Source organism: Onychomys torridus, chromosome 8, assembly GCF_903995425.1.
Source record: "Onychomys torridus chromosome 8, mOncTor1.1, whole genome shotgun sequence".
Taxonomy (NCBI): domain Eukaryota; kingdom Metazoa; phylum Chordata; class Mammalia; order Rodentia; family Cricetidae; genus Onychomys; species Onychomys torridus.
The window spans coordinates 17893091-17911477 of record NC_050450.1 but is presented as its reverse complement, the minus strand read 5'-3'; the positions used below and the strand labels follow the sequence as shown (position 1 = coordinate 17911477).

General features: G+C 55.7%; 2 protein-coding genes across 3 annotated transcripts; one reads left to right on the top strand and one right to left on the bottom strand.

Annotated features, from left to right (window-relative positions):
* Window positions 1-1244: 1244 nt before the first annotated feature.
* Slc9a3r2 (SLC9A3 regulator 2) lies at window positions 1245-11812 on the top strand. 2 transcript variants are annotated; one of them, XM_036196673.1, is made up of 7 exons: window positions 1245-1645; window positions 3999-4199; window positions 9028-9207; window positions 9424-9577; window positions 9642-9685; window positions 10381-10443; window positions 10655-11812. In XM_036196673.1, the coding sequence occupies exons 1-7, from the start codon at window positions 1433-1435 to the stop codon at window positions 10811-10813; spliced, it is 1014 nt and encodes a 337-aa protein (XP_036052566.1). In that variant the 5' UTR covers window positions 1245-1432; the 3' UTR covers window positions 10814-11812. The 2 variants fall into 2 exon arrangements, with proteins under 2 accessions (XP_036052566.1, XP_036052567.1); XM_036196674.1 differs by lacking the exons at window positions 1245-1645; window positions 3999-4199 and adding an exon at window positions 4230-6588.
* A 483-nt stretch (window positions 11813-12295) lies between these two features.
* Nthl1 (nth like DNA glycosylase 1) lies at window positions 12296-18365 on the bottom strand. The gene is made up of 6 exons (XM_036197092.1): window positions 18185-18365; window positions 16899-17137; window positions 16103-16273; window positions 15189-15348; window positions 12612-12717; window positions 12296-12535 (listed from the first exon to the last, which is right to left on the bottom strand). The coding sequence occupies exons 1-6, from the start codon at window positions 18285-18287 to the stop codon at window positions 12412-12414; spliced, it is 903 nt and encodes a 300-aa protein (XP_036052985.1). The 5' UTR covers window positions 18288-18365; the 3' UTR covers window positions 12296-12411.
* Window positions 18366-18387: the final 22 nt, after the last annotated feature.

Below are 18387 nucleotides of genomic sequence, written 5' to 3'. Positions count from 1 at the left end.
AGGCTTGGGGGCAGGGAGCAACAGAGCATCCTCAGCCTAAGTGCCTTTCAGGGGCAGCCACTAGGGTGTGGGTACCCAAGGGGCTGATGCCTAGGATGCTGCTCAGAGGCGGGTCCTGGTGCTTGGGTGGAGAGCCCCAGCTAAGGAAGGGCTCTGGAGAGAGGAGAGGACAGAAGACTGAGCTAGGGCTGCATCTCCTATCCACATGGGGAATTGTCTGAACTGGCTATTTCTGACCCACGGAGACCAGGTAAGTGAGGAGCAGTGGGTGGGGAGTCACAGACTGGATCTCAGCTGCGTAGGTAAGGGAGAAGATACTTCAATGTCAAAGTGCAGTCTCACAATACTGGGCCCCAGCAGAGGTACAGAACCTCCCTTCTCCAGGCCTCAGTTTCCCGGTCTGTAAATTGGCCTGTTTCCTCTAGGGTTGTTCTGGGGAAACTATACAGGAATGCGTAAGTGATTCTCTGAGGGACTATTGTCCTGCAGGGGTAGGTGAGAACTTATGCAATTGTGTGGGGACAGGGCATGGGGGGATCTACAGGGGCTTAATATGGGACAGCTGATCACCACCTAGAGCTCAGGGGCCGAAGTCCGTCCCCAACACAGTTTATACCAGGTCAAGAGGAAGGCAGCAAATACCCTCCCATCTCTGCCAGATAAACTCATGTCCCTGAAAAGCAGGGACTATGGGGACAGGATGTTTAGTGGACAAACACTTCCTGAGAAGGGGAAGGGGTCACCTAGTCCTGGCTCTAAGGACCTAGGTTACTGTCATGTCCCTTTAAATTAGTATTTTTGCCTGTTGCACTCTGGGTTGGACCATGACAGCTTCGGAGATCTGGATTCGGAGGACAAAGTAGGAGCAGGCAGAGCAGGTCCAGTGGGTAGAGGGTGCATTCTGAGGAAGGAGCGCAGCGGCCCCTGCTCTTCCTCTCTGCTTTCTGTGCAGGGTGTCTCACGCTGGATCCTTTCTCTAAGTTCCCATTTCAGGAACCTCTGGAGTGTAGGGTATGCAGGTGTCTAAAAGAGTGGTTCCTGGAACAGAAGGCGAAGGTACTGGTGCTACGGAGGGTGGTCAAAATGGGATGAGATAGGAGTTCCAGGGACTCGGGAGTTGCCTGACCATGCAATCCTCACTCCATGGTCCTCCAGGGTTTCTGGGCGCCGAGGCAGGGGCCTAGCTAGCGGGGTTTGGGCTAGGGCGGGGGCAGCCAGGAGGGCGGGGAAGGGGCGGGCGCGGGGGCGGCGCTGCAGCAGGAGCAGGGGCCAGGGCCAGAGCCGAAGCCGGAGCCCGAGGCGACGCGAGCTGAGCCGGAGCCACCGAGGCCGCTGCCTGCTCTCCCGCCCGCGCCTCCGCCACCTCGGCGCTCCAGCCTGCGGGTGGTGTGAGCCGTGGCCAGTCGCGGCCGGCCAGGGGGCAGCGGGTGCCATGGCCGCGCCGGAGTCGCTGCGGCCCCGCCTGTGTCGCCTGGTGCGCGGCGAGCAAGGCTACGGCTTCCACCTGCATGGCGAGAAGGGCCGCCGTGGCCAGTTCATCCGGCGCGTGGAGCCAGGCTCCCCAGCCGAGGCGGCCGCTCTGCGCGCCGGGGACCGCCTGGTTGAGGTCAACGGCGTCAACGTAGAGGGTGAGACGCATCACCAGGTGGGTCCCCTGCGCTGCGCCCCGCCCCCGGCTCCCTCCTGGGGGCGCGTCCCTACAGCGCTGGCCAAGATGCCAACGACCCCCCGCTTCTGCGTGCGGTATGGTGGGACCCGGCAAGGGTCGCGCAGGGGCCTGCTTGGGCTCGGTGTGGAGGTGTGGGACGTGGCCGGCCAGCTGGCCTCCTGGTGAGGAAGCTCAGTCCTGCACTAGCGGGGGAGGGAGGACATCCTGGTAGGGAGGGGCCGCACTGCGGCTACTCTGGCCAGGGCCCTGGCTGCTTCTGCTAGTTTTGGCCTCTGTGTGCCATGGAGGGGGAGGAGGTGGCTAAGGCACCTTGTGGCCTTGTGGTACAGATGCTTTTCTGTCAGTGGTGTGTGTGTGTGTGTGTGTGTGTGTGTACACGCGCTCGCACGCGCTTGCAGGTCTCTCTGGGGTCATCCATATGAACACAACTGTTTCAGGAGAGGGTGAAAGCATGCTTGTGTCAGTGCTGGAACGTGGATCTAGGGTTGTGGACACCTCAAGCATATGTGCCAGCTGTCTGTGTGTGTGTGTGTGTGTGTGTGTGTGTGTGTGTGTGTCCCCGCATGCCTGGTTATACTAGTGTACTTCTCGTGGGCCGGTATGTCTGGGTCTGGAGGAGCAGTATATTCTTTGGTTTCAGAAACAGCCTCCTCCTGAGAGGCTGCATGGCCCTGTAGAGGTCACTGTCCAGCTCTGCCCTCCTGCAGCTAGAGGAAGGCTGTTCTCTAGGTAGGTTCTACCCCTGGGTGTCTGTATCCCACCGAGGGGTAGACACGCCTCAGACCTTGACTTGAGTCCATCCTTCCTGTTTCTGTTCTGGATCTCCAGTAGCAAGCATGTCCATGACCTACCCATGGGGTCAGTCCTGGACCCTGGAGAAAGCAGGGTGGTTCTTGGCTGGGCCACAAGTTGAATTCCTGTCTCCTCCAGGGGCCTGCTTTCTACCTACAGTGACCACTGGATTTGGTTGTGCACTGAAGAGGTTGGGAGTGGAGCCCAAAGGTTGGCCCACAGGCAAGGGAGAGACCAGCAGAGTTGGTGTCATCTGCCTTGAGCAGATGCTGGAATCCACCTGTTTATCCCAGGTTTCTAGGGTGCTAGTCTCTAAAGAGTTTCAGAGAGAGCCACATTAGACCCCTTCTACTGCTCAGGAAGATAGGAAGTAAAACCATGACTCCCATTTTACTGAGAGATAGTGGGTAACTGGCTTGGTTCCCATGCCAGAAAGCTTTGGGTGCTGGGATCTTTCTGTTCTGTTGGTCATGGAGAGAGAGGATGATCACTGAGGGGCCAGGTGAAGATCGCCTTGGGTCGGACCTTCCTGTCTGTGATAGCATGTACTAAGTGAAGTAATGATGGGGATCCTGTCTCTTCACTCCCAGGCCATGGGGGTGCACTTGTTAACGCTTCCTGCCTTTCAGATGTCTGGTGGGCATGTCTCCCTTTGAACTCATACTAACATCCTGCATGATCCATGGTGGCCCACATGCTCTCCACACTTCGCAGGCACCCATCCAGATACACAGATGGCTGTAAAGCCACACCTGTTCACTGCTGTACCTGCTACTGTTCGCCTTACCCACTGGAGTGGAATCCTGCTTACCTGATATATCTGAGCACCTTAGGTAGAATCCCTAGGTCTTCACCTATTTGCAGGTCCAACAGGAATGGGTTTCTGGGCCTGGTCTGGAGGCAAATTGGAGTTCTGAGCTTGCTGGGTATTAGATTCACATTGCATCTCAGAGAAGGAAATTACCCAAATACTCACATTGGGGCCAACTAAGTTGCTCTCTCCTACATCTATACCAAAAGACAGACTTTAAAATAGACAGACAGACAGACTTTAAAATAGACAGACAGACAGACTTTAAAATAGACAGACAGACAGACTTTAAAATAGACAGACAGACAGACAGACACACACACACACACACACACACACACACACACACACACACACATGTGCACATAGACTAGACTGAAATCCTGAAGCTCAACTGAACAGTTTCTGACTCTCCCATCTGGCTGCTCCTGGCAGCTCCTTCCTGTCCTCACCTGAGCTGAGTGAAAGGCCACAAGAGGATCCTGAAGTACTAGCAGCCTGGGCTCTAGCTCCAGGGAGAAGAGGGAGGGAGCTACTGGAAACTGGGGGTGGAGGGTGGAGCCCGCAGGCCTCTTAGTTCAGCTGCCCACCCCCGGGCAGGCCAACCCCTGACTGCTGTCTGTGAGCCGTGCCTAGCCGGGAGTGGTGCCCTTTCCAAGTGGTGCCTATCCATGTGCTGCCCAGGGTGTTGGCTGCTGACCCGGTCCTGCTACCCACCCATTCCAGGTGGTACAGAGGATCAAGGCTGTGGAAGGGCGGACTCAGCTGCTTGTGGTGGACAAGGAGACAGATGAGGAGCTCTGCAGGCGACAACTGACCTGCACTGAGGAGATGGCCCATCGAGGGCTTCCACCAGCCCATCACCCCTGGGAGCCAAAGCACGACTGGGCATGCTCGGGCAGCCTTGGCTCGGACACTGGCCAGAAGGTATGGTGGGCTATGTCTGTGGGGACAATGAGCCTTTTCCAGAACTCCCATCACGGCCTCTAAGAATCTTCACTTTGATCGAGTCTATAGTCTCCATTTCTTCTCGGGGCTCTTTCCTCACTGCAGCACCACACTCCATGCCCGCGGTGGCCACTCTTCTGTCTCTGTTCCCTGTACTTCAGGTTCCAGTGGCTGAGGAGCCTTGGGAGGAGCTGCTGGCACACTGAAGGACTGAGTGTCTGTTAGATATCTGCCATCCTGGGCTCTGTCCATGTCTCTGTCTAAGCCATCATGTGCTCTGAAGGCCTGGGCTGGATTAGATCCTGCTGTAGTGGGGTGGCGGGTTCCAGGGAACAGGGACAGGGACTGGCATACAGGTGAGCTGCATGTGGCTCCTCCTCAGCAGCTTCTGGGACAAGTCCTTCCCTTGACTCCCCAAGGAGTCCTTGTGTGCTGTTGTCTTGTGGCCTCTGCTAGGTAGCACCTCCCCCTTGTCCCCTTCCAGGGTAGGAGACCTAGAAGAAACAAGAGAAGGTCTGTTCCCCCTCAGGGGCTGCCTAGGCAGAACCTGGGGCAGGAGGAAGGGCCTGAGGCCATTTGTCTGTTTCCTGGAGACCCTGGTGTTATTGTCTCTTTGTCATCTAATTATTATTTGAGCCAAGGGGTTCCCCACATCCAACTCTGAGAACCATTGGCTGAGGGTTGCTGGAGGGTCAGGTGAAATTTGCCTTTGACCTCACCCAAATGTCTCCTCCTTGAGCTGGTTGGGCCTGTGCTGATCCTTGTAGGACCTGTCTGGAGGTTGGGAGATGACATTCCCAATGGTAAGGCCAACCTGGGCAAAGGTGTCTGCTTTGAACCTGTGGGATTCTTTTCTTTCTTAGAGATCTGAGGGCAGGTGCCAAGCCCTGGGATCTAGATTCTGCCATCTGGCTGTTTAAGATCAGGAGTCTTTAGAAGGAATCTTGAGGGAACAAGAGGGGGCCAGGCCCATCTTCCTCTGGCTGAGGACTAAGAGCCTCCCTTTTTCCCAAGCACACCTTCCCCTCCTTAGGAAGAAGTCCTGTTGTCCCCGCCTGTCCATTCATTTAGATGCAAACAGCCCTATTCACCTTCCTGTGGAAAAATCCACCCTGGGGCCTTATCTGCAGATGGGGTGGCCCAGGCCCCTTGGCTGTGGGTGGGTCCTTCCCCGTCCTTGCTATTTCAGGCTTGGAGGGGCTGCAGGAAGCCCTAGGAGGGGGCTTCCTCTGGGCGTATTTTTAGAGGAACAAAGAAAGGGGTACAATGGGTTGTCCCATTGTAGATGAGTTAGATTTAGGGACAAGGACTCGAGGAGGTATAGGAGCCCAAAGGGACAGTGTTCCCCTGGAAGAGAAAGGGGAGCCTTGCATGACCTCTTCAAACCAGGCTTAAGACAGCCCGCCTCAGGCTGGGTGTGGAAGCCTCAGAGGGTTGGGGGCTGCACAGGCTGGGGAGGCAGGTATACCTCTGCTCTGCAGGGTCGGAGTGTCCACTAGGTGACCCCATGGGAGGTTAGGGCTTTCTTGATCTCCCTGAACGTGTGTCCTCTGTCCCAGCCTGCAGGCTAGGGGAGGTGGGACAGGGGAGAATACCGATAAGCTCTGCCCCTCCCTTTGGAGGCGGGAAAGCCTAGTCAGTGGTGACTCAGCCCCGGGCCATTCAGGGCTGGGGGTGGCTGCAGCTGCAGTGAACTGATTCTAGTGATGACAGGGACTGCCCCCAAACAGAGACCCAGCAGCCAGCAGTGCCAGGGACGGGAAGGCAGTGATAGACCAGGCCTTTCTGCCCCCTTTGGCCCTACCCTGTCTCTTCCTCCTGGAGGACTGGGCAACTGAGTTAGGGTGCTGTAACTCTGCTGGTGGTGGCTTCCCAGTCCAGGACGGTGTGGAACAAAGTGATAGCAGCAACGCTTTGGGGACTCCCCTGCTTCTTTCTGCCCTCTTTTCCCTCCCCCCATCCAGTGTCTTCTGTTCTCCAGCCAAGGTCCCCTCCCTTGACTCCCTGTCTCCGCTGCCCTGGGTCCTGGCGCAGGGCAGGGCCTCCTAGCAGCTTCCTTCCTTTCTTGGGACGGAAACCCAGCAGGGTGTGGGGGGCGCCGGACAGGGGAGGGGGTTCAGTAACTACCCTGCGACCCAAAGTGAGTCAGCCCCTACGTCCCCACCCATCCCCAGGGAACCTGGGCCACAGTGGGAGGTAGATAAGTAGGGTGGCAGTCTCGGCTGGCCCAAGAGCTCAGGCCACTCTGGGCTGGTCACCTCCTGTTTGCCATTCCTAGCCACCTCTCATGGCTCGCTCCAGGAATACCGTGCTGCCTGCCTCAGCCCCAGGAGCTCCTCCACAGAACTTTCATCGAGGGCTTGTTCAGGTCAGGTGGAGTTGGGGCAGAGATGGGCTGTCAGGACCCCAGCCTTAGCTCAATCTCTGGGAAGGGACAGAGAACTTGGGGATGTTTGTGCCTGCAAGACGGACCCCAAGCAACAATGGGGGCCTTTCTCTGCTGGGGCTGGTGAGTCATTATCTGGTGGGGGGGCAGAGCCTGGTTCCTAGGGCACCCCCATATCAGCCTTTGTTTGGCTATAGGCTCAGCAGGAGTACTGGGGCTCGCCCAGCTCTATGGCTCTGTGTCTCAGAGCCCGTGGGAGCCAGAGGGCCTGTCTGAAGAAGGCAGGAAGTGTGCTCACAGCTAGGGCTGGGAGGAAGAATTCCAGCAATGCACCCCTCCCACTGCTCATGGGGGCACCCTACCCCCACTTGCTTGCTCTAGCTGGCCCCCTCTACCCCACAGGCTTGATGGTGCGCTGCAGTCCTTATACTTGAGGGTCCTATGCCAGGCCTGGCACCACCTGGACTCTGCTTGTAGCCAGAGATGGTTTAGGTTAGTTGGCAAAAGGGATCTTTCAGCCTATGCCGAGAGGTGGCTGGTCTGGCTTGAGGCTAGGGGTTGGCCAGAACAGCCCCTCAGGAATGGCCCCTAGTTTCATGGCCACCATAGCTTGCCAAGTCCTGCTTTCGGTTTCGGAGCCCCCAGAAACCGTGCCCTGGAGGTCACCACAGAGGCCGTGGGAAGAGGCCACCGGGGCGAGTGCCGTGGACATAAGCTTGCGTGTGTGGGTGGCTGTGTGTGTCCTTGCTGCTTGTTTATGAGTGTAAGCTTGGATGTCTTGTCTCTATGGCCACATGATGTGGCCCTGCCTCCTAGGACATGACTTAGTGCCAGGAGTGGTCACACATTTCCTCGCACTGTTTTGGCACTGACTCTGCTCCAGTTCTCTCCCTTGTGAACTAGTCTCTGGCTGTCCCAGGCTGTGTTTTGATGAGTATCTCTGTTAGGGGTTATCAGGGCATCGCCCCAAAGCCCTATACCTGTACTTTCAGCTATGTCCTTTCGTGCTGACAAATCAGTGCAGTGGGGCTCTGAAGATCTCTGAGGCCTTACAACTCTGAATTCAGACAACATTGTCTAGCTGAGCCCCGGGGGCACTAGGGAACAGTTTAACTTCTGTAATCCTTGCTGTAATGGGGCAGATGGTGGCTGTGCACCAAGGGTCAACAGGAGAATCCAGCAGGGCTTTGGGGTCAAGGAAGGGGTCCTGAGTGCAGGCTAGACCAAAAGAAAGTATCTGTGTTGAAGGGACATCCCAGAACCCTGCATGGAAGGATGTACTTACTCCTGCATCTGGCTGCTACCTATGGACATGGATAATACCACATTTAGGGTTTGGAGCTAGGCATGGGGACATATGCCTATAATTCCATCACTCAAAACAAAAGATCACTTTTGTGTTTGAGGATAGCCTGGGTTACAGCGTGCGGCCTTCTCACCAAAACACCAACAAGGGAGGTATAGTGGGCAGCTAGAATAGTCGGAGGTATTCTGGGTTGGGGGAAGACAGAGGTGCCTGAGATTTAGAGATCTGCCTGAGACCTGAAGGACCCTCCCTGCTCTCTGGTCTCCCAGCCATCAGACATGGGGGGCAGTAGTGGAAGGTGAGGGAAATGCCCCTGCATTGTCACCTGCACACACCCAGAAACCTGAGCTGTCACCTGCCTGACCACCCCAGCCACTGGCCCTTTGTAATTGGGCACCGGCAGCCGCTGGCCATTCAGCAGCAGTCTCTGGCTTGGCGCTTGGCTGGGGTGGGGGGTCAAAAGGCTGGCCCCTGGCTGCATAGCTTCCTGGCCCAGAGATCTTCTGCAGGATGCCAGAGGTAAAGCAAGGCAGCCTGGGGCAGCGGTGGGGTTCCCTGTGGGTACCATGAGCCCTTCCATGTTGTAGGCTAGGAGTGGCCGTCACTGGATCTTGCCTACTTGAAGCTTTTTCTTTCTGGGCCCATGGGGTGGGGGCAGTGGTTCCAGGTAGTGTTGGAATTCAAAAGCAAACAACTGCCACACAGCCCAGGGAGCCTCTTGGAGGCCTTGAAGAGAAAACAAAGCTGCTCAGGCCTCCAAGGCACCAGCCCTACAAAAGGGAGGTGAAGGAGGAGGAGGAGGCAAGACCTAAAGGCACAGTCTTGCCAGGTCCTGTGATGGGGGCGTTATCCCATCTGGTCTCCCAAGCTGTACACTGACCCCTATGAATTCTTCCATGGCTGCTGCCAGCAGCTATCTCCTTAGATGCTTACGAGTTTGAGAACAGGCTTTGTCACTAACCCCACAGCTAAGCTGTGTTACAGGCAGCTTTACTAAGCCCCTCAGTCATGGGGCACATAGAATGTTTGTCAATGAAACCTAGGATTGGTTCCTGAGAGCGTAGGGCTGGGAGGCTGCGGGGTAGAGCCTGATCTCACCTCCTATGTGCCTACAGGATGTCAATGGGCCCCCAAGAGAGCTGCGTCCCCGGCTCTGCCACTTACGAAGGGGACCCCAGGGCTATGGGTTCAACCTGCATAGTGACAAATCCAGGCCTGGTCAATACATCCGCTCTGTGGACCCGGGTTCGCCTGCTTCCCACTCTGGCCTCCGTGCCCAGGACCGGCTCATTGAGGTACCCTGGGTCCCTGTCTTTGTGTGTCCCCGAGTGTCCATGTCTGGGCGCTGGGTCCCTGCAGGAGGAGGGGAGACAGAGGGAACTTGAGCTGGTATCCCTCTTGCTGCCTCGGCTGGTGGTGGCTTTGATGAATATTTGATGGCACACCTGGCTGGGTGGCATTGGGCCGACTGGGCCCCTCAGGCCTTTCTGACCCTGTGTGGGTGGTGGCAGGTGAATGGGCAGAATGTGGAGGGGCTGCGCCATGCTGAAGTTGTTGCCAGAATCAAGGCACGGGAGGATGAGGCCCGGTTGCTGGTGGTAGATCCTGAGACTGATGAACACTTCAAGAGGTTGCGGGTCACACCCACTGAGGAACATGTAGAAGGTAGGCTACTACCTCAGGGGCACAGGGTAGGGTCAGTGCAGTCACTAACGTGCTGTCCCCACAGGTCCACTGCCATCACCAGTCACAAACGGAACCAGTTCTGCTCAGGTGAGAGGGTGAGCCCCAGTGACCACAGTGTACCTCTACCTGTGTCCCCAGACGGGAGATCTCTGCCCTTGAGGATGTACAGTTGTGAAACCTATTTGGCCTGGTCATCTCAAAAATACCCACCATGTTAGCCGGGCATGATGGTATACACCATTAATCCTAGCACTTGGGAGGCAGAAGCAAGTAGGTCTCTAAGTTTGAGGCCAGCCTGGTCTACAGAGCAAGTTCCAGGACAGCCAGGACTACATAGAAAGACCTTGTCTCAAAACAAAACGAATACCACTGTGGCTCCTGTATGGGGTCAGCACTGAGGCTCACACGGTGGGAGGGTACCTGGGGTCCTGGACTGCTCCTCCATGCTTTGTTCCTACATGACCTCTGAGCAGTCTTCAGTCCTTGGGACACTGGCCCTGGCTCGGCATTAGGTGACATTCACCTAGCTGACTCCCACTGCCACAGCTGCTTTCCCCTATCATGACCAGCCAGGTCGGGCTCACCTGTTCACTGCTGGGTGCCCGTTATGCCCTGGCCTAGACAGTGACAGAAGTGTGATGCTCACTGCTGAACAAGGAATAGACGAAACTGTGCTGTGTGTATGCTCAAAAGTGAGCCTGTGCGTGTGCGCGCATGCATGTGAAGATCTAGGTGCACCAGGATGGGGACGCTGAAACCACAACCTTCCCTTGGTTTCCTAGCTCAACGGTGGCTCAGTGTGCTCATCCCGAAGTGACCTGCCAGGCTCAGAGAAGGACAATGAGGTAATTCTGCTGTGGTGCTCACACATGGGGGTTCATAGGGCTTAGGAGTTAATCTCTATGAAATACCTACCAGGAGAGTGGAGCTACCATTTCCAAGAAGCCTCTTGGGCTAGCTAGTTGTCCTAGGCCCTGAGGTGGCCTCTGGTGTAAGTTCCTTGGGAAGGTAGCTGCCAGGGATATGACTCACTGTTTGCACCTTCCTTGTACCCAGGATGGCAGTGCCTGGAAGCGAGACCCCTTCCAGGAGAGTGGTCTCCACCTGAGTCCCACAGCGGCTGAAGCCAAGGAGAAGGCTCGAGCTACCCGGGTCAACAAGCGGGCACCACAGATGGACTGGAACCGGAAGCGAGAGATCTTTAGTAACTTCTGAGCCCCTCTCTGCCTGTCCAGGGCCCCAGGGTCTCTTCCTGCACGGACCTTGGGCCTTTCCAGAGCTCCCCAAGCCTCAGCAGACTGGAGGGTGGTATCATGTCATCCAGAAAACAACCCATGACCCCATGACCCCATGAACCCTTGTCTTGTCCACTGGGTGCTGCGGCTGTCATAGCAAGATGAGGGAAGAGAGAAACCCAGAGATGAGAGAGAGAGAGAGACAGACAGACAGAGAGAGACAGACAGAGAGAGACAGACAGAGACAGAGACAGACAGAGAAACAGAGAGGGAGGAGCTGGGAATGGTGGTCTGCCAAGGGCCTTTGCTGTTCTGCCTTGGGCCTGCTGACTGAAAGGAATTCATGTTTTTGCTTTTTTTCCTAAAAGGTCTCCAGCTCCACATATGTTTCTAGTTAATAGTGGAGCCCCCTCCCCCAACCCCTTGAGACTCACTCTCTAAATAATTGCAATAAAACAAACCTTTCTCTGCAAACCCTTTCTTACCCACCCTGTCAGCAGCGCCATCCTGAGCAGAGACCAGGGACTCTAGGGAACAGCCAGCCAGGGGCCCTCAGGGCCAGCTGTGTGTGTAGGAGCTTACACTCTGTCCCACCCCCAGCGAGGCATGGTCCCTAGGCCAGGCCTCTCTCCTCTGCCTGGCTACCCTGTGCTGCCTCCCACATGCTGGGTTCTGGAATGCAAAGCCTAGGCTCTCTGAGGGGCCAGAGGATGGCGGGTCCATGACTCCAAGAGGGAAGGCTCTGGACCTGCTCCTTACCCTGCTCTGCAGCTCCCAAACCTGGAGATGGTGGGTCTCTGTGAGCCATTCCCAGATGATCCTGGGCTCCTGGGCCCGGCCCCTGCCTTATGCTTACCTGGCACCCACCCTCTGCCCTTTTCCTCAACGCCCAAACTCACTTATTGGCACTGCAGTCTGCCTCATAAGCCATAGCGCATGCGCGCACCCTCAAATTAAACAGGCCTTGCCTTGGACTCTGGCGCCTGGTCTTTTCTGAGTCTTCAGTTGAGGGGCAAGGGTGAGAACTGACCACATCATCTCCTCCTCTAAGACCCGTCCTGTTAAGCCTTGTGTCCAGCAGCCCAGAGTCTAGGTCTCCAGAGTTCTCCTGTTAACATGGGGTGGGGTCCTGGCATAGGCTGAGCACGAGTTCAGAAGCTAGACGGTTCAGGGAAGTGCTGGGGCTGCAGAGTGTGAGAGTTCACAAGGACATCCCCCCCCCCCCCCCCCCCGCCCGCCCCGCCCCATGCTGCAGGCTTCCCAGCAGCTGGCTGCAGCTGGCTCTATTTCCTCCCTCCTGGATTTATACTGCCCTCTCTTCCCTCCCTCCCGCACTCCCCAGGATACAGTATGTCCCCACACAGCCTCCCAGGCAGTCCTGCCCCTGACATGTGAACACGCTGCACAGACTGCATTCACATACATGCTTCCTGGCCTAATCCTAAATCAACTGGGCCAGAAGTCAAGTGTAAATAACTCCCCAGCTTTATTACACACCCTGCAAACAACCCCCCAGCTTTATTACCCCTCCCCACAAAGGCACTTCACAGACACTGGCCAGTGGAAGCTCTATGACCCTTAGAGGTCCTGGGCAGCAGGACACAGGGCCTGGTTGAGACAGGCCTGGCATTGAGGATGGACTGGAAGGCAGATCTGTTGGCCGAAGCCCACCAGCAGTCCATTGATCTCAGTCCACAGCTCCCTGTGAGGGAAAGGGACAGGTCAGTGTTTAAGAGAGCAGGACTGCTCCCTCCCCAGACTCGGCCAGCTACACTCACCTGGGCAGCCACTCCTCCAAGGCTGTGCGTGTCTCCTCTGGGGACTTGGTCCCCTTCCTGGTCCACCTCAGCCGGTTGGTGATTCTGTGCACATGGGTGTCCACCGCTGCTTGGAGACAGGGTAGGGTGAATGAGGGCACTCTGCCAGCTGGACTGTGCCCCACCCTATCTCTAGTCCTAGGCAAGTGTGGCTAGGAGACTGAGCCCAGGGCCTTTCCTACCTGGACTTCTAAACAAGATGGGAGCCATGGAGCGGGAGAAAAGGTGCTGCATCCTCATGGCCGGCTGCGTCTGAGCCCTCAATCTCGGGGGCAGGCAGCCTGTTCTTTGTTTTGTTTTTGAGACAGAGTCTCTCTTCCATGATCCTGACTATCCTGGAACTAACTCTGTAGACCAGGCTGGCCTCACACTCAAAGAGATACACCTGCCTCTGCCTTCCAAGGGCTGGGATTAAAGGCTTACAGGTGGATCTCTGAGTTCGAGGCCAGCCTGTTCTACAGAGTGAGTTCCAGGACAGCCAGGATTACACAGAGAAACTGTTTTAAAACAAAACAGCACATGAGGCAGGCATGGTGGTTCCCATTCATAACCGCAGCACTTGAAAGGTTGAGTTCAAGGGTAGCTTGGGCTACAGAATAAGACTCTCAAAAAAAAAAAAAAAAAAAAAAATCCAACACCCTATCCTGAGGAAAAAAAAACTAAAACAAAAACAAAACCCAAACCCTAAAGTGTGTACTCTTGATCCAAAGCCTCCTCAAGAATTGGGGCCCGATCAGGGAGGGTCTACTCTGCTTCCTCTGCCATCTTCTGGGGTTCTAAGCCCCCCAAGCAGCTTATCCACCGGCTGAGAGCACTGGGCTGGGTGGTAGCAGCTTGGTCCAGTGGGCTGGCCTGAGGTCACTGTTACAGAGCTGGCTGGCACCTGCTGCTACAGCTACTGGGGACAGAGTGGAGAGCAGGGTCAGGCTGGTGACAACCATGCTCCCATCAGCTGGCCACTGCAGGGCTGCAGCCTCATGCCTCCACTGCGGCCAGCTGCCAAGCCACCCAGTCAACGGCAGTGCCTTCCCTGCCTTTCCCTAAGGTTTGTCAAAAAATTAGCCACTCCCCACACCAGCTCCCTGACTTGCTAACTGCCTGGAAAAAAGGGGTGCAGGCTGAGGGGGTCACATCATGGATGCCTTAAGCCTCAGTTTCCTTCTCTGTAACACAGGGGTGATCATATTACTTAGAACCCCAGAGGCCCAATCCAGGACCACATCATGTATGAACCGTCTATGCTGGCCAGAGGGGCTTCCTATACATGTGTGTTGTTACGGAGGGTGAGATTACTTCTTCACTGGCTCTGAACTCAAGTTCAGAAAGGCCAAGTGTGTGACCTAAGGTCACCCAGGTGCAAGGGTCAGATCTCCACAGTCCTAGCTTTTTAGTTGAGAGGACATCTTTTCTCCTTAAGAGGCAGCCCTGGGGGGTCTCACTGAAGGTAGCCAGGCCCTCAGACAATAGAGAAGTGGGTGGCATTCAGATACTGCCCTGTGACTGGAAGCACATTTCCCTGGAGAGGCCCTTCCCCCACAGAGCTACCCAAGCACAGCACTCCCAGGACACAGGCAGCTGAGGACAGTGTCTAGATAAGCTCAAGTGTCGAGTGGGAGACTGCTGCCCAGGAGACTGAGGTGGGGAGGCCTCACCTACTTCCTACCTGTCAGGCCCTTCTAAGGCTTGCTCTTCTCCAGTCTCAACAGGTGGTCGGTCACCTGCTTCCCGTCAAAGCCCTGGACCCCTAGCTGCCCTCTACCCACTGGGCAGTACTACCACGCTACAGGCTTAGAGACTGGCTGAAGGAACCCTTCCACCAGGCACATGCAGGAGTCAGCGGTTGGGGGCCCAAAGAGAGGTCACGGCTAAAGATTTTGGTTCCTATGTGACCACAGGAGCCCCAACTACTCTGGGCAAAGTTCTGAGAAGGCAGTACTTCTGTCCCTGCCCCAGGGAGTATGTCTTCAACCTAGTTACACAGAGGTGCTCCAAATGCTAAGGGACGATACTCAGAAAAGGGATTCCAGAAATGACCCTCCTTCCCCATCCCAGGAGACCCACCCTCCTCCTCCACCATACCTCAGTCTTCCTCGATGACGTACCCCACCCATTCTAGAGCTTCCTGCTTTGTTATTTAGCCTTACAGCTGCTATTCCTTCTGCCTGGGACATACTTGTACCTTGTACCTCTTGGTCTGGCTAACTCACCAGAAACTGAAACATGACCTCAGAAAGATTTCCTGGAGCTAGGCACAGCAGTGCATGACTATACTTCCAGGACTTAAGAAGCTGAGGCAGGAGCCGGGCAGTGGTGGCACACGCCTTTAATCCCAAGGTCCCTCACAGAGATGGGCATGCCAGAGGAACAGCAAAAGTGAGTTCTTGTCATCAGTGCCTAGCTGTGAGCAGGATGGCTTGCTCAGCTCTGAGAATACCCTTTGGATACTCTGGTTTGAGTCATAAAAAATTTTGTGGAACTCCAACAGAAGCAAGCAAGCTCAGAGTTAACTTCTCTGTCCTTGTGACACAAACCACTCACCTATGCCTGATGTGGTCCCCCAGGCCACAGCCATAGCCAAGTGAGCCATCTTGGGCCCAACACCTGGCAGGGCTACCAGCTCGGCCACGGTGGCAGGGATGTCCCCTTCATAGTGCCGCTGCAGGATGGCAGTGGTCTGTTTGATGAACTTGACCTTGTTCTGAAAGAAGATGGTGTGGGTCAGCCTTGGGGGCAGGCGTAGTTTACCAGGGAGGACCCACAGGTACCCAGAGTGGTCCACCTGCCCATGCCTCATGTAGGCATCTGCCCACTTCTCCAGGAGGTGAGAAGCCAAGGCAGCAAAGAGGCTTGAAGGAGTCCTAGCAGGACTCCAGGACATGCCTAGAACTTGTGCCCACTGAAGTGGGCCAGTGACGTGTGTGGGATCCAGCGTGGGTCCCCTGCCTCAGCTTTCCCTCCCTAAGACCTAGACTCAGTAGCACCTGGACCTTCAGGAAGGAAGGCTGGAGCCTGGGGCTCCCCAAGCAACTGGCAGACCAGCTGGGTGGTTCCCATCCTGTGCCTGAGTGGAGAGGGCTATTTAAAACCAATCTGATGGACGTGGCCCACGCAGTGCCAAGGGGAAGCAGCCCCACCCACAGAGCCGCTTTCAACATATCCACCCACCACCCAGGGTTCTGTGGAGTAGGGGAGCAGCCTCTTTGGAGTGGTGCACTCCAGAGAGCCTCAGAGGGGAAGGGGAGGAGGGGAAGGGCAGGCAGCTAGGTGGGAGGGTAGAGGAATGAAGGGATGTAAACAGGCAAGTCCCAGGAGCTTCAGGGACAGGGAACTAGTCCCATGGTTTAGACTGCTTGCAGGTCAGAAGCACGAAAGGCCTCTGTAGTCAGAAATGCCTGCCCACCATCTCTGGACCAGTGTCCCCTCTTGGCTTTGTTGCCAAGGGTAAGGCTTACCCTCCAGAAGCCCACAGGGTAGATAAGCCTGCCCAGCATGTCATCATCTGTCTGCAGGATACTTTCCACAGTCAAGCCCCGGGCCCGTAGGCGCTGCATGGCACCCGCCGTCACCTGGTCTTTGGTCTGGCTGGAGAGCATCAGCGACAGGAGTACCTGGTACCTCTGCACCTGCTTGTGCAATGACAGGGGTCAGGATGGTGACTGACCCATCTTTACTTGTTATCCTGGACCTCTTACCCATTGGGGATGGGGTGGGGGTCTGTCTTGTCACACCTAACATGGACTAATTATCTGCCTTTATAGAGTAGTGTGAGGCTCCAATGGGTGACTTGGAATCATACCTAGTACGGAGTCGGTATTAGACAACCATTGGTTACTATGGTTACTGTTATTGCTTGGTCAATGACAACACTACTCATTTTATACACAAGAAGGCCCAGAGACATAAGTACTCGAGCCATCCATTATAGGTGGTTAGAGCTAAGGTTAGTCTAAGCAACCAGTGCAATGTAAGTCTCACATTACTGAATGTTTCCAAATGTCACCACTATGCATGAGGCCTCAAGTCCTGGCACTCCTGGCATGCACAGTGGGCACAATGAATGACAGAGGAGGCATGCTGTCTGGTGCTCTAAGTAGCAGGAGCACATACATCCTCTTAGGTGCAGCCTGTAGAGGATGGTGTCAGCTGAGAGAGCTGGCAGGTCTTGGTCTGGTTTTTTTTTTGTTGTTTTTTGGTAGAGATCAGATGGAAAAACAAGGAATCCCCTGGGCAGGTGGAGGTTCTGCCTACCTTTGCGGGGGCACCGGCATCATAGCAGTGCTCGGCGCCTAGCTGGTCCACGGGTGCATCCTTCTTGCTTCTCATGATTCGGATGTTGGCCAGTTGCTGCTGCCAGTTCTGGGGCTCCCAAATTGGCACTTTGAGGGGCTCAGCATCCTCACCTTTCTCACCGTTAGAAACTTCATAGGCCACATGTAGTTTCTGTGTCTTCCGTGGACGTTTCACAGGCTGACAGCTTTTTCTTCCTTCTGTAAAAAGTGCCATCCAGTATTTGGAACCTGAGCTTTATATGAAGGTAGGGTAGGGGTGCTGCTTACCTGCCAATTCACCCCCCCCCCCTTATTTGCACAACTGTCCGTCATCTACCATGGTGTGTGTAGAAGTGCTCCGCCCTGGTCACAACATGACGTGACAGTCTGACAAAGAGCCTGTTAGCACACCAAGACACGAGTAACAGCCTCTAGGATGATGCAACCTTCCCCTTGTCCCATGTCCTTTGAGCTGCATTTAAGAGAAATTCTTAACACCCAAACTGGACTGTGCTACTCCCCTTTCAGAAATCTTTGCCCTCAGGATGAGTTCCAAACTCTCCTAACATCAAAGCATTTGCTGCTCTAACAGTACCAACACTTGTCCTCCTTGGGTGGCACTTGTCCTAGTGGGTCTCCATGACTGAATGCTTCTGGGGCTATTGGTGTCTGCGTACATTCTTGTTCCAATCACTGATGCTTAAGTTCCAGCTGGAGCTGGGCGGGGGCTCTGATAACTGCTCCCTGAGTACCACTACTTGGAGCGTAGTAGGTCCTTAACGGCTACAGAACAAATGTAATGAGTGCCATACCCTTTCCTGTTTTTGCTAAGGGCCTGTTTTCTTTCAGAACCACCGACCAGCTTGGGGGGGGGGGGGGACTTCTGGCTGGGTGTGTTCTTGGCATACAGCCTGGGCCTACGAGAGAGTGGCAGCTCTGAGGACTGGCTGCAGTGCCCCACAATAAGCCTGGAACAAGTAAACGTCCCAAGCTAGGGTGGTAGACCGAAACTTTTCGCTGGCGACCAGGGTGGATGAATGGACACGTCCAGAACCCAGTTTTACGGACCCCTGTAGATCCTGTGGGTCCCAGCACCTCGGAAGAAGCTAGGGTGGGGGCATGGGCACGGGAGACTCAAGAATTTGTGGGCGACTGCCTACTACGCGGCGCCTAGAGTTCAGGTGATCGTGCGGCCCGGGAACTCAGCTTGGAGCTAAAGTTGCACGTCCCGCCTTTCCTCCAAAACCCTTCCAGGCGCAGCGTTACCTGCAGCAGCTTCTCGCGGCGTGAGCTCCTCCCCACACCCTTCTGCCGCGATCCTCGGCGCGCGGCTCCGACTGCGAGTCACCATCCGAAACCCCGGGTTCATGCCTGGGGCTGTAAACTACACATCCCGGTGGGCTCCGCGGTCCCGCTACTTGCTCAACGCGCGCGCGGAACTACAATTCCCAGAGAACTCAACCCAGATA